The sequence below is a fragment of the Lutjanus erythropterus genome, chromosome 18 (genome assembly GCF_056507025.1).
Source record: "Lutjanus erythropterus isolate fLutEry1 chromosome 18, fLutEry1.hap2, whole genome shotgun sequence".
Taxonomy (NCBI): Eukaryota; Metazoa; Chordata; class Actinopteri; order Lutjaniformes; family Lutjanidae; genus Lutjanus; species Lutjanus erythropterus.
In genome coordinates this window covers 16,054,787-16,072,258 of record NC_139334.1, presented here as the reverse complement: position 1 = coordinate 16,072,258, position 17,472 = coordinate 16,054,787, and the positions used below count along the sequence as shown (strand labels likewise).

At 41.4% G+C, this 17,472-nt stretch overlaps 1 protein-coding gene across 1 annotated transcript in view; it reads right to left on the bottom strand.

The window, feature by feature from the left end:
* Nucleotides 1-17,472, bottom strand: part of pacrg (PARK2 co-regulated) — a 172,299-nt gene that overhangs the window by 55,052 nt on the left and 99,775 nt on the right. Inside the window, exon 4 of the mRNA XM_084742973.1 lies at nucleotides 15,567-15,716. Coding sequence (XP_084599099.1) covers nucleotides 15,567-15,716 — 150 coding nt within the window. The remainder of the gene's footprint in view (nucleotides 1-15,566; nucleotides 15,717-17,472) is intronic.

Here is a 17,472-nt window from a genome sequence, read left to right as displayed (position 1 = left end):
AGGTAGAAAGAATACAAAGGGAAAAAAGTAGGAGGAGTGGAAGGAAACAGGGATGATGAGAGATAATGTAAACACCTTGGTTGGTATTGGAGGTTAGACAGAGTTAATTATGTGGCTCCTGTTGCAGGATGTAGCATGAAGGGCCTGCACACTGTTATCAAGAAGAGAAAAATAACAAAGAATTGGAAACACCGGGTGTGGATAAACCACTATAAAAGGCATTCAAGATCCTTGACCCAACATTGCTGTGTTTATGTTATCATGAACATTTGTTTTCGTGTATTTGTGCTCTGCAATATGGAAACAATTGTTCTCACAAACAGACACAAACAAAGAAACTGAATGAAAATGTTTTACAAACACTGACAGTGTTTTTATATGTCTATATATCACATTGCAGCTTATTATTTATTTATTTCATTTGAAGAATTGCTATTGATTGAGACTGATTGATTGATTGATTGTGAATGAACTGTTAGTCATTTTACTCCTCCCACTTTTTTGATTGGTGTTCATAATGGTGGTAGCTCCCCATACAACTATAATTATTTCCTTTGTGTTTTTAGCAATTGAATTTACCGTGTCTTTGATTTACTATGATAAATCATATATTGCCATGATAAATGATCAGAGATTAAGAAACATGCTAAGTCCCCCGACAACTTGCTTCAACCATACATCGCATATTAAAGGATTTCAACCTATTAAATACTGCGTCTATGGCTCCAACTTGCTTTTTGGACTGCAGTACTCATTTTTGGACATGCAATTGTTACTTCTTGCTCTTTTCAAAAAGACAGGATCATCTTTATTTGGAGTATAAATGTTCAAAATGTATAGACGCAGGTTCCCTACCACACCAGCCACTATGACATAGCTTCCTATTTTGTCAACCAGCACTTTATTTGCTGTTATTTGCTGGCTATTGTTCAACTTATCAAAACAGCCAATCCTTGTTTGTCACCAGGAATCGAAGAATACTTGGCCTAATCAATCCCTTCTTAATTTTTAATGCTCATTGTCTGTTTAGTGAGATTCATGTATTAATGAAATTGAGCATTTTAGTTTGTTTAATTGACAATGTATCTTTTTCTTTTCAATTGGGTGGTTTAATCCATCAACATTATAACTAATTACAGTCAGTCTATTCAATTATCCTCTTTTCACTTTTATAATTAATTCCAAATGTTTTCACAATCACAATAATCAGGCATTTATCACAGCTCAGTTGCAGAGTTTCTGGTGTGTACGTACTGAAACATGTTTTGAGGACGTGGCAACATGAGAGCCTTTGAGAGATGCCCAACAAAAACCTACAGAATATGATCTCAAGTAGATCATAGCAGACATACTCTACAGTCCACATGGTGGCATGATGTGGACATATTGATATTTATATCCCCTTTATTGATTTTGAAGGGCATGGACAATGAGTGTGTGTACAAGGGTGTGCAGGCATGCCGTTCTGTGACAGAACAGATCCTGAGAGTAAATAAGACAGTACTGTGGGAATTTTCTCAGTGTTTGCACAGCAGTGGCTGTGCGCCCTGCCACACACACACACACACACACACACACACACACACACACACACACACACACACACACACACACACACACACACACACACACACGGGTCCTGATAGTGGTCCTCTTTGCCTGGGTGACTGGTGTGGTACCAATATTATTTACAGATGAAGCTGCACTGAATTAATTATGCAAACAATGTACAATGTGCATTCTAAATTATAATACTGGGCATTGCCAGGAGCCTATTTAAATATTAATCTTTCCTTTATTAAATGAATATTAACCATTAGCAATGTTGCAGCACTGAGAAGCGAAAGTGCTTGAAGCACATTCTTTGCAGATAAAAACTGCAAGTGACTCCATTAATTTCTGAGTACACCGGCAGCTGGCAGCTTGCATGCAAAAACATTCTCAAGCTGCATTTGTTTGGTTGTTAGTAATTTTGGAGCTGAATTTAGAATAATCGAGGTGTGTTCTGAGATCTGTCACGTTTGTCATTCAGTGTTTCGACACCGGATTTTGCAGCTCACAGGTGGTACAGCTATTGTTGAGTTCTTAAAAAATGGTGTCTATATATCTGAGCTTGAATGTTCTAGCTTCAGGGCACCACCATTGTTTCACAGTTTGGTAAAACTGAGCTTTTTATAGAATAACACTCAAAGATGCCATTAAGTGGCCAAGAGAGATTTTAGGAGACTTTAGGAGCAGGTGGTCAGTGAAAAATACAGATTTAAGTATTACAGCCCCAAAGAGAAAACACACAATGTGCTTCCTGATGTGGTTATTCAGTAAATTGCTATTGCTACCAAAATTCCCAGTAAAAACAGTGTCAAATATGGTATTTTATGTATAAAGGGATTTAAAGGATTAGAACCTTAAACTTTACAGGTCCCTGGAGAGGGTATTCAGCTGTTGCGACAGAACAAGGACAGATATGAGTCCAGATAAAAAGATTTTACAATTGTGTAGATTTTAATACTTGTTGTACTTTTAATTCTGAGTCTGAACTGACAATTCTACGTTGTCAGTCATGACAATTATCAGTTAATCCAGTGTAGAGTAGCATTATGGACACCTTACACTGCATCTCAAATGCAGACTGGTGTGTCAGATGTTTTTGGAGTATTGCTTGGCGAAATGTCAGTAGTCAGATCGGGCTACCAGGCTTGTGATTAGGCAGTTTACGAGCTACCGTTAAGCTAAATACAATGCTAACGTTAGCTTAGCTGTTTGTGTACGTTCGCTATTCCAGGCAGACACCGTGACAGGATCAGTGCTTTGTAGCTAGATAAACTGTCGTTTAGCTCAGCAACAGTAAATCCTATCATGTTGTTACATAGAGCTGTGGTTAGTTTTTGCAGAAGAGGAGTCTGCTTTTTCCTCCTTGTCCTTTTTCAAGTAGCGTTTGGTGTTGCCTAGCAACAGTGAATAGCTTGCACTTGTTGATGACATATACCTGAGCTCCTCCGCGTCCGTTTGGCGCCTCTGCGCCCTACCTGGCGGTGAGCGACGAGCAAATTTCTTGTCATGTGAAGGCCCCTTAAGAGTCCTGTATGGACTCGAAGTGGATAATCAGGGATTAATAATACATTTTTACAAACCACTACGCAAATGGTGCCATCATAAACTTTTCAGACAAAGGGAGGAAAAACTTCCAACTTAGCATTAATATCCAAATCCAAAGTGTTGTCCTTGTTACAGCACTGGTCATCAGCATACAGAGTAACATTGTGTTTTAAATAAATATTTCTGGACTAATGTTCTGTCAGTGCATGTATCATGTCAGTGCATTTGAACTACTGCTTGCACTCTGAGTTCAACTTATAGTCAAAGTCCGGCAGCAGAAATCACGTTTACTTTCCAGACATGGCATCATGCTCCCCTGACAGTGATTTGCTTCAGCCTTGGTACATATCCCCCTTAGTCTTTTGTCCCAGAAGCTCAGAGGAGTGTTTTATTTCAATTAATAAATTAAAATAACAATGGCTGAATTTTACTATTGTTACTGTTTATACTATGGTATCAAATTTGGTTTTGAGAATTGTTGAATTTCACTGGAACTGATATTGACTACTAAATTTTTGGTATTGTGACATCCTTAGTCTAGAGAACTCTATATTGTCTTTAGATTATTGCGTTTTCATATGTGAAAAGACAGTTCAATAGTCAATGGAAGAGTCAAAGGTTTAACTGTCATGCTAAATATTCAAATTCTATGATGTTGAAAATATTTTACACTAATGGCATTGGCTATTTCACTTGTTATCTTCAGTGTACTTACATTTCTGCTCACAGCTGACAAGCACATAGGACTGTATCCTGACAGTGGTAATAAAAATCTATTTTACTTCTATTGTTTATTATGTGCATCATTGCCTGGGACAACAAGTTAGGGAGACTGTAGAAATGCTATTTGTTATTTGCTTTGCGAAACTGTGCCTTTTTTCACTTTGAAGCGGCAGACCTGTTTGTGAAGGTGTGGCTGTTTATGAAAGCTGACAGGCAACCTGGCGCAGGGTGCGAATGCTGATCCAAAGCAGGCCGGACAAATGTCTGCACACACACCAGCATTCTGTCGCTGGCTGCCTGCAGAGATGTCAAACACAATGATGTGGTGAGAGGCTGCAGGAGAGCTCCCCGCTCGCTACAAGGAAGTCATGACACACAAAAAGGCACGCAGAAGGACACGGATTCATACATGAGAATACGCATAATTTGACATCAAAAAGCGGGGCTCTCATTGGCCACTTGCAATTTGTCACACTGAAGGGGATAACAACAAAGCAGCCCCATCGACCTAATCCACGCTCAAACTGGAACGATCACCTGTCTTAAGCAAACACAGCTAATGTCCACACTATTCATCTCACTCTATTGTCTAATTTCGACAACTTGATAATTGTGTTACACATGTCAGGACCCCGGTGCCTGGACAATCCTGCAAATCGTTGCCCCAAATTCATTAATTACAGAGTGTGTTAATCTCATTGAGTTGGAGGGGGGGGCCCCTCATAACTCATCCAATTAGGTAATTGAGTGTTACTTGGAGTAGAAGCAAAGAAAGGAGGAGCCCCACTGAGATTGAGGACGTCTGATTCCATAGTAACAGTACATACATGGACGTCTGTAGATTACAAGCACACCTGATCGTATCCCTCTAAAAGCTCAACATTCACTTACAGGCTTTCATTAACTGCTTACCTCAAGGTTAGGCATCGGAAGGTAAGTACATGAAGACAGATAAACTGGCCCATATAGCAACTGTGACTGTGTGCATGTGTGACTTGCTACACAGGGGAGGAAAATATCACAGAGCACCTCACTGAGTGCCGCATAAGATTAAGAGTATAATTCTTACAAAATTACATTTGGAGGGTTCACAAAAAGGCTGTCAAGGACAACACTTAGAGACATTCATGCCAGGTGAAAAGGCATGCAAAAGGACAATGAGGAAATGACAGAACCACAAACAAAGAAATCACACAGCACTGTTGACCAGCAGCAGTGACTTTAGTAGTGACTTGGGAAGAGGAGAGCGAAGCCGGGCGAGTTCTGCTGGCCAGCCTCTGCACACTGCAGCAATCGAAGTGGTACTTTGTTTAAGTTGCAGAGTGCCTACGCGAAGACGCCAAATTCTATTTCATTTTAAGCATACTGCCAGCCTCAGGGCTCTGTGCCATTTAAAGAGTGGATCCCATAATTCCCCTAAGTGCTTCACGTTGCAAAAAGGCACTATGTACAAATTAATGAACAAATCAACAAACACAAAGCCAAGTTCTTACTGAGGCACTCTTCTCAAGCAATTAGTTAAAGTACATTATCTAAACTGATGGAACAACAGAGCCACAAACATGTTCCAGCTGGAAAAGGAGGAGTGAAATATGTATCACGACAGACAATTCATCAATAGAAATAAGAAAATACTTTGATAAAGTGTTTAACTGTTTCAAATACATGCAAACCAACATGAAAGCAGATAAGCAAATTGTCCCAGCTTAATGACAGCCTGTCATATCCCTTGATAATGGAGTGTGCTATGGGTGACATGCAAACAGCCAATCACAGGTGAGTTGTCTGGTAGTGCAATCGACATATGACAGCATGGAGTGACAAACAGAGTGCAGACAGAGAGGATATTGTGAATAAAACAGATGACTGTGGTCTGATATCATACAGTCATGCATTTTCTATAATAAAAACTAATATTAAAAAAAAAGAAAAGGCACTAAAATCCAATAAAAAAGAGGTGTGTACTATTTTTTCCGTAACACAAGTAACTGGATCACATGCAAAGGAAGCTATCAGAAAAACTTTGGAAATGATTTCTGTTTAAATATTTATGTAAAATTAATTAATTACACATTAGCAATCAAAATAGCTGTGCTACAGGAGACCAATTTATTATCATCTTTTAATTTTATTTTTCATTAATATGGGCAAGTCAGCAGGAAGGTAATGAAATGATACTGACGGCCTTGATGACAGTTCATGAAGCGCTTATTTAACCTGATCAGGTAAAGACAGGACAAACTCAATGTGTCTGTAACTGTTCAGGGCTTATTACTGTGCGATCGCTGTCACACACTTTTCAATGCACTTAATGAATAGACAGAGTATACCAAGTATGATGCAAGTACAGCAGGTTTAATGGTTTTTAATCAGGGGAAACATCCACACTGACATACACTTGTTTTCTATATGCTCTGTCAAGTACTGGCGCTAAAACAGTGGGCTACTGAGGTTTGATAGCCAGTCCTACTTACATCTATACCTTTTCAAACACAAACACATTTGTTTGCCTCATGATTACCTTGATCTGGCAAAAATTATAAATGTGTCATTCCCCTGTTGCCTTCACACTTGAGTGCTGCACCTAACATGCATGCACTTGTTGTAAGTGCACCAAAGCAGTTGCTGATAAAAGGCACCATAGTTTTGTACTAAAAAAGCCTGTTTTTGTCTGAATTGTCAACAAAGCTGGCAGCCATAAATACAAAGGCTTTTGACTTAGGCGGGCAGGGAAAACATGATCAATAATTATCAATATCGACTGATATGAAACTTCACTCACTAATGGTGATAAAGCCCCAGCGAAACCTGTCCATCACAGCAGAGTAAAGTTTGAGAGGGTCAATCACAGAGTGTGATGTGTGTATCTGTGGAGAGTGTGTGTGGGTGTTTTCGTCGAGCAGTCTGCCTGTCTGCCTGCAGAGCAGCCCAGATTATGCATGAATCGGGCTGCTTATCAGCTGACCTTTAAATTGGAGCCGCAGAGTGACTGCAGGCCCTAGGGCTGACGCTCACACCTGATTGGCTGCTCCGCCTCAGACCTGCTGACAATAGAAATTAACAGAGGCAGGTGGGCATATCCGCAGGCGGCAAGAAGTACGGGGTGGAGGGAGATAGGGGGAGGCGCATTAATGTAAAAATATATTTCCTCTATTTTCCACAACTGTCTTTTTCTTAAGCTTCAGGAGAGAAGGAAAAAGTCATTATGTGCTGTGAAGCATGCTAACGGTGGAGCAGGTAAGAACAGATGAGTTCGGTATTACCTGGATTTCATCTGGCGCTCACTCACGCTATCTTTCCTTTCCATCTCTCCCTCTTTTCTTCCTCTGTTTCTTCCCACTCATTCTGTATTTTAATGGCAGAGGGGTCTTAGCAGGCTGTGATTGCTTGATAGATAGATATCTCCTGCTGGAGAGGGCTACATGGAAGAGGAGACGGGGGGCTGACGATGAGGTGTGTGTTCTGTCGTCCGCAGGGACAAGGAGCTGTGTGTCTGTGGAGGATGATGGATTACAAGGGGGCCACGGGTTTATGTGTGTATGTGTGTACGGATGTGTGTGTGGGCATGGTCCCCTCCGTTGTGTCACTGTGTACACAGCGAAAGCATGGTAGTGAATTAATTTTTCACAACGGCAGCTGGAAAAGGTCATTAAATAAAACAAATGTTTGTGAATGGGAATCCCCAGGAATTAACTTCAACACCATATACGCAACAGTGCGGCATTCTGGCAGCAAACCGGAGCATTACGTTACGTATTGTGGACAAGAGCACAGGTGGCTGAGAGCACCGGCATACGCTTGGCCTTCTGTCAGATTAAAATGAGTTGGAAAAAAAATGCTTTGGATCTGATTTGCCTGTGCGCGTGTGTGTTTGTGTGTGTGTGTGCTCATGATGACCAGTACATGTACATGATTCTCTTCCACAGATGATGGAGTGTCCTTACACTCTTCATTCCTGACCGTCCGTGTCTGTCTGTCAGGCAGCGGTGGGGGGGCTATGAGGTCAGCCAGCTCTTCCTGCTTATTTCCATTCCAACGAACAGCATCGGCTGTAACTGATCCACTGTATTCATAAAGACGTCCAACACGTGCTGCGAGTGTGTGTGCACGTGCCCATGTCATGCGATACACAGCTAAAGCAGGCCCACGGGGAAGACAGAGTGGCCAGCCACACCACTGCATCTGTCACCAACACAAAAACCTCACTAGTCGCCTCGGCACAGAAGACAGAGAGCCACTATCACAACCGCTGAGTGTGTGTGTGTGTGTGTGTGTGTGTGTGTGTGTGTGTGTGTGTGTGTGTGTGTGTGTGTGTGCGTGTGTGCGTGTGCGTGTGTAGGCACCGCAATGCATGAGGCTGAGACCTTATCTTAGCTGGCCATATTCTATAGCAGGAAGATAAAAGAGGCCAAATGAACCAGATCAGTGCAGTGTGTGTGAGCAATATATGTATGAGCGTGTGAACGTGTGTGTGTGTGAGAGAGTGTTTGTCAGTGATGAATAAGAGTTTAGGGACCTACACCTTACAGATAAGCGGAGAAAATCATCAGGACAACAACAACAATGCTACAATCTGGGCTCAAATAAATATCAGAGGAGGCCTCCAGGCAAACATCCACTACATTCGATCACAATGTACAGACATGTCGAGGCCAAAGATGTCATGAATAAATTGCGTGTACCGGTCAGCGGGTGGTGTGGTCTTGTAAATTCATTGTCTAGTCAAATATGCACTGGTAAAAATGTTACTACATATTGATCGAGATGAGCAACATACACCAAAAAGCTGAAATTACAACAAACAATGTTTTTTTTCCAATTCAACCTTAATATATTTTTGTTAAATATGTTTTTATTTAGAGGTGTACTATGCAGGATTTTCCGAAGAAACAATGCATAAACTCTTAATTGATATAAACTTAAAAACAGTCATCACATACAACCCAACAGAAGTGTGTGGTTTCACCTGCATCTGCAGCTTGGGACTTTCACATTCATCTCCTGAAAGATATTTCTATCTGCACATTCAAAATCGCATTTTTATGGGCCAGTCTACAAGCATGATTTGTGACATCAAAAATAATTTGGAAGCCAATCCTGGTCCAATATTCAACTTACAGAAGTCGAAGCTTTCAGTGCACATACACTGTGAAGGAACTACAGTGAGCTGAACTGCTGGACAACAGGTGTTTCAACACCTATACAGCAGTTGGGTTTTATTATATCACTTTATCATTTTGCTAATGTAATGGCCTGCAGAGTGACAGCTGCTGCTCTGCAACGCGCTGTCATCCAGCAGCACAGTACACACCCCCTCGACCAGAACCTGGTGAGGAAAAGGGGTAAACAGCCTGCAGAGCCCGACTATTTGCATTCTTGTGAATTTAATTTAATCCAACCAGAGCTGGTGGTGAGCTGGAAGAGTAGAAAGACTAACAAAGATGGTTTTGATGAGATTTACATGTTTTTCTATCGCGTTTGAATGAATTTTGCTTTACAAAGCGTTAATAAGCCAATTAAGTTTGTCTTAGTTTGGTAAGACGGGGAAACTTGAATTCAGGTGTAGGGTAGTATTTTTCTGTTTAAAAAGAAAAAATAGGCGTGAGCATGTCTAATTCTTTGACACTTTGTGAATTTTGTTTATTGGACGTAGTGAATGTATACAGTGTACATAATGTAGGGTCAGAGAGGAATATATTGCTGCTCCCAGTTGATGGGCTGACAGTGGCAGATTGGAAATTGAACTTTTTGTGTCAAAGGAAAATATCAGATACAAATGACTTTTCAGTGTAAAACAATTTATATACATGTTAAAATATGTTTAGGAATCATTAAAGTGATTTAAATTAAATATAATTTTTTCATGTCTATGGTTCAAAATATACTTTTTTTTACTGAAATCTTTGATTGTAAAGTCTAATATTCAACCACAAAATATACTATTTACACATGCCTATATCACAAAATATTTGTTTTAAATATATCCGGATAAAAGAAAATAGACTGGACGATATAGCTTTGTTCTTAAAAATCAATACCAGTATTGGCTTCAAAAATCCAGCATCTGTCTTCAGAGCAGAGGTTTTCAAAGTGGGAGGCAGGCCTCTCCTGGGGGACTCCAAACTGTTTCAGAGGATGCTCAGTGAATGGAAGTGAAAAAATATTACATTAGTCATCAAAAGAAGATCACACAGAATATCCTAAATGTGTGTGATTTTGTCAAACAGATCAGTTCAGAGATACAGAATTGGGGAATGTTCCTGTTTTTCCCACTTTCCCAGAGTCAAAAACTAATAAATGCCTTAGAGCAGACATTTTTTAATGTATTTTATGTAGTCTCAGTTTATGTAAAACAGCAATATTAGGCTATCTTGGCTTAAATTCAAGATCAAATTACATAATAATGATCTCATAGAAACTAAGCAAGAAAACAAAGGGGGGTGGGGGAGCTTTTTCAAGCTTTGTCTGAAGGGAGGCCCACAGTCTCAGACTTTGAAAAAATCCCCTCATCTAGAGTAAGGTCTAGGCCTATTAAAGACTAAGGATACTCCTGATAGAGATTACAATACCTCAACTTACTTTGTTTGCCAGTTTACAATCTGTATACCTCACTACATAGAGCTCATAGGATCAGTTTTATGCAAAGCTACACAGTAACATATTCAAATGGATTCAAATGAAATGAATTAAGGTCAGTATAGACACCTGCTCAATCCCTGTTCAAGATCTCAGAACCTCGTCTCTGTGTGGTTTACTCCTCTGCTTTACACAACTCCACAAACACTCTTTCTCTCCTCTTCGGTGACGTACAGTAGATGAGTTCCCCTTCCTTCGAGCTCAGAGGAAGAATTTGCTGGATGAGGGAGCACATCTCTCCTTCATAAGGAACGTTGTTGCATTTCATTAGGGATAAGATTCATCACAGCAAGCAAACAAGAGAGCCGTGCAAATCGCATTGGAGGAATTCCGACACTATCCTCAACATTGTCTTCACACACTCACACACACACACACACACACACACACACACACACACACACACAGCTCACACGCAAAAAGGCACAAAGCAAACAAAAGCTGAGAGAGCTGATTCAAAAGACAAAGGGGTACATCAAGGACGGTGATACTACGTGATTGCTCATTATTGTGCACTTCAAAATGACGCATTACTGTGCCAGTGGTGAGAATGGCAGCCGGCTGCCTGGAGTTAAACAGGCACATTTTTTTCTTGTTGAACAATGGAGATTCTTCTTCGGAGGCCTTGGTCCCAGAGAGGCTGAGCATGTGGGTCATGAGCGTGCTCTCCTGGTCAGAGGTCCAGTGCTCCGTCTGAGTGAAAGCATACCCGAGGGTCCATTTTGGAGATGGCTGTTGAGCTCCAGCTCTGACCCTGGAAAAATGGCTCAGATAAGGCCTGTATACGGACCAATTTAACAGGTCACAACCCTGTCTCAGAGTGGGAGCGACACAGCGGGAGTGTGTGAACACAGCCTGGGGGATCTGTCCCATGATGAGATGCTGGTGATATCTCAGTGTAACCCGGACTCTACAGTGCAGTGGCTGTCAGCCTGTTCATTCACAGCTCCCACAACTGGGGAGACAAGGACACAGTCAGGGTGTGTAGCCTCAACTGGGACAGCATGCAAGTATATATATGTGTGTCTGTATGTGTATGTGTGTGTGTGCGTGTGTGTGTGCGTGTGTGTGTGTGTGCGTGTGTGTGTATGTGTGTGTGTGTGTGTGTGTGTGTATACACTCTTGGAAAATAAAGGTGCTAACTAGAACCGTACAGGGTTCTCCAGCTTGTCCCCATGGGAGAACCCTTTTTGGTTCCTGGTAGAACTAGAACTTGGAACCATTTCAGAGAGGTCGATCTAGAACCCAACATAAAAGGTTAGACCTAGAACCATCAAGGTTTCACCCAGAATGCCCTGCGAGAGGTTCTACAGAGAACCCATCTATGTTGTAACAGCTCCTTCCAGAACCCTCTCTTTTCACTTTCTAAGTGTACTACCAAGAGCTGACCCAGGGATATCTACCGAGAACCTTTATATATTAAAAGGGGGTTATCTAAAACCCACCTGCAGGGTTCCAACAAAAACCCTTTTATATTCTAAAGGTTTTATCTAGAACCCACCCAGGGATTCCACCAAGAACTCTTTATATTCCAAGGGTTTTATCTAGAACCCCAGCGGTTCTACCGAGAACCTTGTTATCTTATGGCACAAAGAACCCTTGACAAACCCTGAATGAAAGTGTAGAAAGAGAGAATTTATAATCCTTTTTCTTCAAAAGGTGTTCTTCAGATGAAAAGAGTTCTCTCTGGAACCTTTAGTCTTACAAAGAACCTCTGATGATCTCTACTTCAAAAACCCTTTCGGAACCCTTATTTCTGAATGTATTTGAGTATTTGGTAGAAGTCCGTAGCAGAGCCTTATGGACCAGAGGCTGCAGACGTAAACAACAGTGAATTGAGACGGAGACAGAGACAGAAATCTGGGGCCTTCCTTCATCCACACTGAAGTCAACAGCTGCGTACGGGACACAACAGATCCATTCACGACAGATGCATACACACTTGGCACATACTGGACAGTGGCCTAGTTGTGGCTCAGGAGATAAGAGGGATGCCATGCAAGCTCTGTGAGTTACAGTGTGGGAGAGCCAAAGGGAGATGTTAGCACACACACTACGAGACAGTCCTCTGTGTCTTCTAGTGTATTAAACACAATGGTGGTGTCTGTCTGCTAGAGGCAGCACGCTGGCTCCGGTTGAGACAGTCGAACGAGCGTGGGATGGAGCTGGAGGTGTATATAAGCGATATTAGATAATAGATGGACTTCAATGGAGGCTTTGATATTGATATAAACAAGCCACATAAAACAGAAGAGAGACAGAGACAAAGACACACAGAGGGAGAAAAAGTGTGAGAGAACAACAACCCTGAAATATCTGTGTATTAGAGAGAAAGAACACAGAGTTCTGGTTCACACAGTGTTTTGTCCCCAAAAGAGAAGTGTTTATTCTCTGTATTTGAAGTCGTATCTTTATGTGTTAGTGGGGAGTGGGTGGTCCAGGACATGAACTGATAGCTTATCTAACACTAAAGCCCCAGATGGAAATGGGAAAAAATAAAACCAGGTAAAATAACTAATATATAACTATCTATGTTCTATAAAAGTTCACCCCAGGTTTGTGCTTGTGATAGCAGAGGATGTACACCTTAATGGCAGTCTCCTTCACTGCATGCTTCCTTCTGTGTGGTGGTGTTGCTGACACGTGTAGTTGATTACAAAGGAAATGATGATACTCATAATTTAAGACAAAGTGACAAACTGACAGTCGATGACATTAAAGAACAGCTTTTAAGACAAATTTGGACTTGAAATTGAACAATATATTACCTACACCAAGATTTACTTAAACATATAAATACAAAAAATACATTTAAATGACTCATTCAAATACTAAATAAAAGCTTACTCAACTATAATAACTTTACTCTAAACAACAGCTACAGTGCTAATAATAGCAAAATAAATTTTGAGTTTGTATTCTTGTTATTTTACAAAAACACCTTCAAACTTAGCAATTCTTTTGCTGTAATATGATCATATCAACCAACCCGAAGAAAAGCTGTTGGCATCATCAGTGGTCTTCTCATCATGAATATAAATGTCAAGTCATCGTGACACATCGCATGTACTGTTTTATATCTACACTCCCTATCGCTGGGGGCAGGGATGCCCACACTGACCGCTGATGTGCTTGTCATGGGGTCGCACAAGTAGTCAAGCACAGTGCATCTCTACTTTCAAGTATATCCCGTGCATCACCACGTATTTTCCCCCTGTACACACAGTTGTTTTTAAACATTTGTTGCACCTTCTGCCACCTGTTGGAATCATTTTGAGTGAAATACAGCCACACTTTAGATCATTTAGCTTGGCATTTTAACCCTGTTTAAAGCAGCTATGGGCTAACAGAGGGCTACCTGCTGCCAAACCCATGTAGAGAGATGGTTACCGTAATTTTATCTAGGCACATGTGTCTGCAACATCCACACCAGAGAGCAACTATTTCATTCAAGAGCTCAGGCATGTGGCACCAAAATGAGGCACCTAAATCTAGGTTATGATTTGGTCCAGTAGTTACCAGTCATAAAAGAATGGTTAGATTTGAATCAGACTTTGTTGTTGAGTTTTTCAAATGTATTTTTTTATGCTTTGAATACCACAAGCCAAGTGCCATCTAGTTCCTTTATAATCAATAATAGGCAGACATTCTACAGCCAATATCTCCAAAACTCATTCAATCATATCAAAAAATCTAGATGGATAAATGCCACTATAAACCAGAGAAAAAGTATGTACTTTTAATTTCTATCTGTGAACTGTCCCTTTAAATATGCCAACATGTATACTTTCCTTTGGTTAAACTTTCTTTATCATTCAGCCGCAACTCTAGCCAAACTTTAAAAAAGAGAAACTCTGCTAGATGTCCATAAATTGCTGAACAGGAAGCACTGTCCTTGTTTAGCAGATTGGGTCCTGTGCTTTGGCAGCTGTGTGGACCCCTCACTGGCCCAGACTGGTCTCTCTGGGAGAGGTCAATAGCAGGGACGTCTGCCAGGTGAGAGGTTGGCTCAGGTTTAATCGATGCTCGCCAGAGGAGGACAGACACGCAGGCAGGCAGGTAGACAGGCCAGCACACTAACTACCAGGCAGAGAGAAAACTATTCCTGGTGGGGTTCACCCGCCAACTGAGCCTGCGCCGTGGTGGAGAAACTCACGCTTCAAACCAGTTTAGGGGATTGATTTGACAGCTAATTTACAGAGGAGATTTGCATACGGCCACACGCTAATAAGGCAGGCTTTTCTTTTCCATCCTTTGTCTTTCTCCTCTATCTCTTTCAGCCTTTTCCTTCCTTTTTTAGACCTCAGCAAATAGTAACAGATAATGTAAGCGAATTAAAGAGACAAGAGATTCAAATTGGATATTGATTAAGAGACTAAAGCCTTGTGTTTTCTCCTGTTAAAGCCTGTGTTTAAATGATTGATTCACAATGTCACTCCCCGCATCCTACTGACTGTGTGGTGAGCAGTGCTCGGGATTGGTCTTGCCTCTAAGCCTTCAATGGGCCCACATCATGTCACACCATGCTAAGTGCTTTGACACTGCCGCACAAAGAGGCCTGCCTATCTGATGCCAATCTCCCCAGGTCCTGGTGTCACCCAGGTGGAGGCTTTCAGAGAGAGCAAGGACAAAGTCTCCTCAACAGCCCCCACACAATGCAGCTTGACTGACAGCAGAAAGGACAAAATGGAGCTTCTGTGTCAAGTGGATGTTTAAGTGGAGGGAGGAAAAGGAAAGAGGATTCAGAGACAGGCGCACACACTGGATGCACAGAGAAAAGAATAGCTAGAAAACAGGATGCTGTCTGCCTGGACGTGAAGAGACTCAAAGTCAAACAAAAAGAGACACTTTACATATGCATAGCGTTTCCCAGAAGTGACTCACCTGGTTTAACCTCACCATAGGCTACACACTACACATGAATACCTGCCAGTGCCTTTCATGGGCTCATAAACTTTTGCTGTTTAGCAGCACTGGCACAAAAAAATGATTTATAACACAAAGGGACATGCTCACACAATGACTGCTCCACAAAAGTGTAGAGACACATCATGCTGACACACCATCTGTCCATGAATTAACACTTGGCCATTTGCATGGCTGGGACTCACCCTTCATATCCTTGAAGATGTTGAACATTGGGAGGATCTGCCTGAAGTAGGGCACCAGAGCTTCTCCAATCTTGTCTCCAGACATCACCAAGTGCTGCAGCACTTTCAAGGTGGTGCACATCACTTGACGGTTTCTTGTGTTCATGGCATCTGGAAGGGACATGGCAAAGGTCAGCAAAGTGTAGCAGACAAGACGAAATGGGCTGCAAAAACAAACAGTCAGTAAACCAGCTTTTGGTATGTAAATTAGATTTACAGGTTGTTTCATGCAGCTAGCCTGCAAGGATCAACAGGATAAACCTAGAACCAATCAGAGCAGCAAAATGTGTGGCATGTAACTTTTCACATCCAGACTGGTGATGCTCCTCTGCCAGTCATCCTATAGAACTAGCCCCATATAAAACAGATGCTTGTGATTGGCCTGACCGAATCCAAAGCTGGTGGAATTCAGTCTGAATGGAGGGGCGGGGAGCAAACGTATCTGCCAGAGCAAATGAAAACATGAGCTTGGCAGAGTCATCAGGCAGGTGGATGTACAGTAAATGTAGAGTGATTCCAACAACTGCTACTACATGGTCCATAAGAGTGGGCTTAGCAGACACGCACAGCCAAAATACGCATAAATCTTAACCCCCACACAGTCCCTTTTCCCTTGAAAGCATTTCCTTTATAGCCAAGCTTTGATTTAGACTGGCTTGTCTGCAATCAGTGATTTCAAATGCACTAGGGAGGCAGGAGTAAGTGAGAGCCAATCACTGGGCTATTTGGCCTACAGCTGCACTTAACTCCATCTCCCACTGATAGAGAGAACAAAAGGGAATGATGGTGAAAGAGATGGAGGGCTAGAGAGATCAAGAGAGACAAATACAGAGAGAGAATGAGGGAAGGGGGAAAAATGAAAGACAAAATGTCAGAAAGAGAGATAAAGAGATGTGACAGGCATAAGGCAGAGGGTTAGAAAATAACTGTGATTAGCAACTAAGAGTGACATATTTTTTTAGTTCTTTGAGCTTGTTTTATTTGTGCTCCTTTAGTTTTTTTTATGTGAGCTTCTGCGTGAGTGCTGGTAAATCCCTTTGTGCAGGGACTGTCAGTTACAGCGTACCCCAAGTTACAAAAACAGACCTGAGCTATTTCTCTTTATGAAACCTTAAACTGTCATTTGATGCCTACTTTTAGAAGAAGAAAAAAAACAGGACGGTAATGGTATCACAGTGCCTATTTTGCCAGTAAGCACCTGCAACAACAAAAATGAAAGGTGTAACAAAACAACATTTCAGAAGAAAGACTCAAAGCAAACAGTGTGAGCAGAGACACAGAGCTTGTGGTTGACAGAGAGGAGGAAAAATGTGTTAGTGGGTAACAGAGCAGAGGAAAATGAGAGAAAGAGAGTGATAGACATGATATTTGTTAAGAAAAGCGAGCTCTAAAAACTGAAAAAGTAAACACTGACTGCCTGAAATCACAAAGCTGAATAAAGCAACATTTTAAATCTGATAAAAGGAAACTATTTAAACCTGTTTTACAGTCTAAAAGTGGACAAATGATTGTGCTGAGTATCTCCACTGTGTTATACAGAGCATCTCTATCCCTCTTTCCATTCCTCTTTTTCTCTTATTCTCTCCTGACACCTGACTTTGCAGGAGGGGTGGTCACATTAACTGTCACGGAACAAATTGCTGCCAACGAGATGAAGAAAAACTAAAATGATGAAATGTGTTTACCTCTCAGACATGCTGATGATGACAAAGCTTGTTGCCACAAGTGCAATAAAGTGTTTTACAAGCCACGAGGAGGCGATGCTACAAATTTGGTTAAGCGTCTGTTGAATGAACGACATAAATTCACACAAATGCACGCCTTCAACCACTGTGCCACAGTCCTCCATCCTCCACAGGTGTTCTAT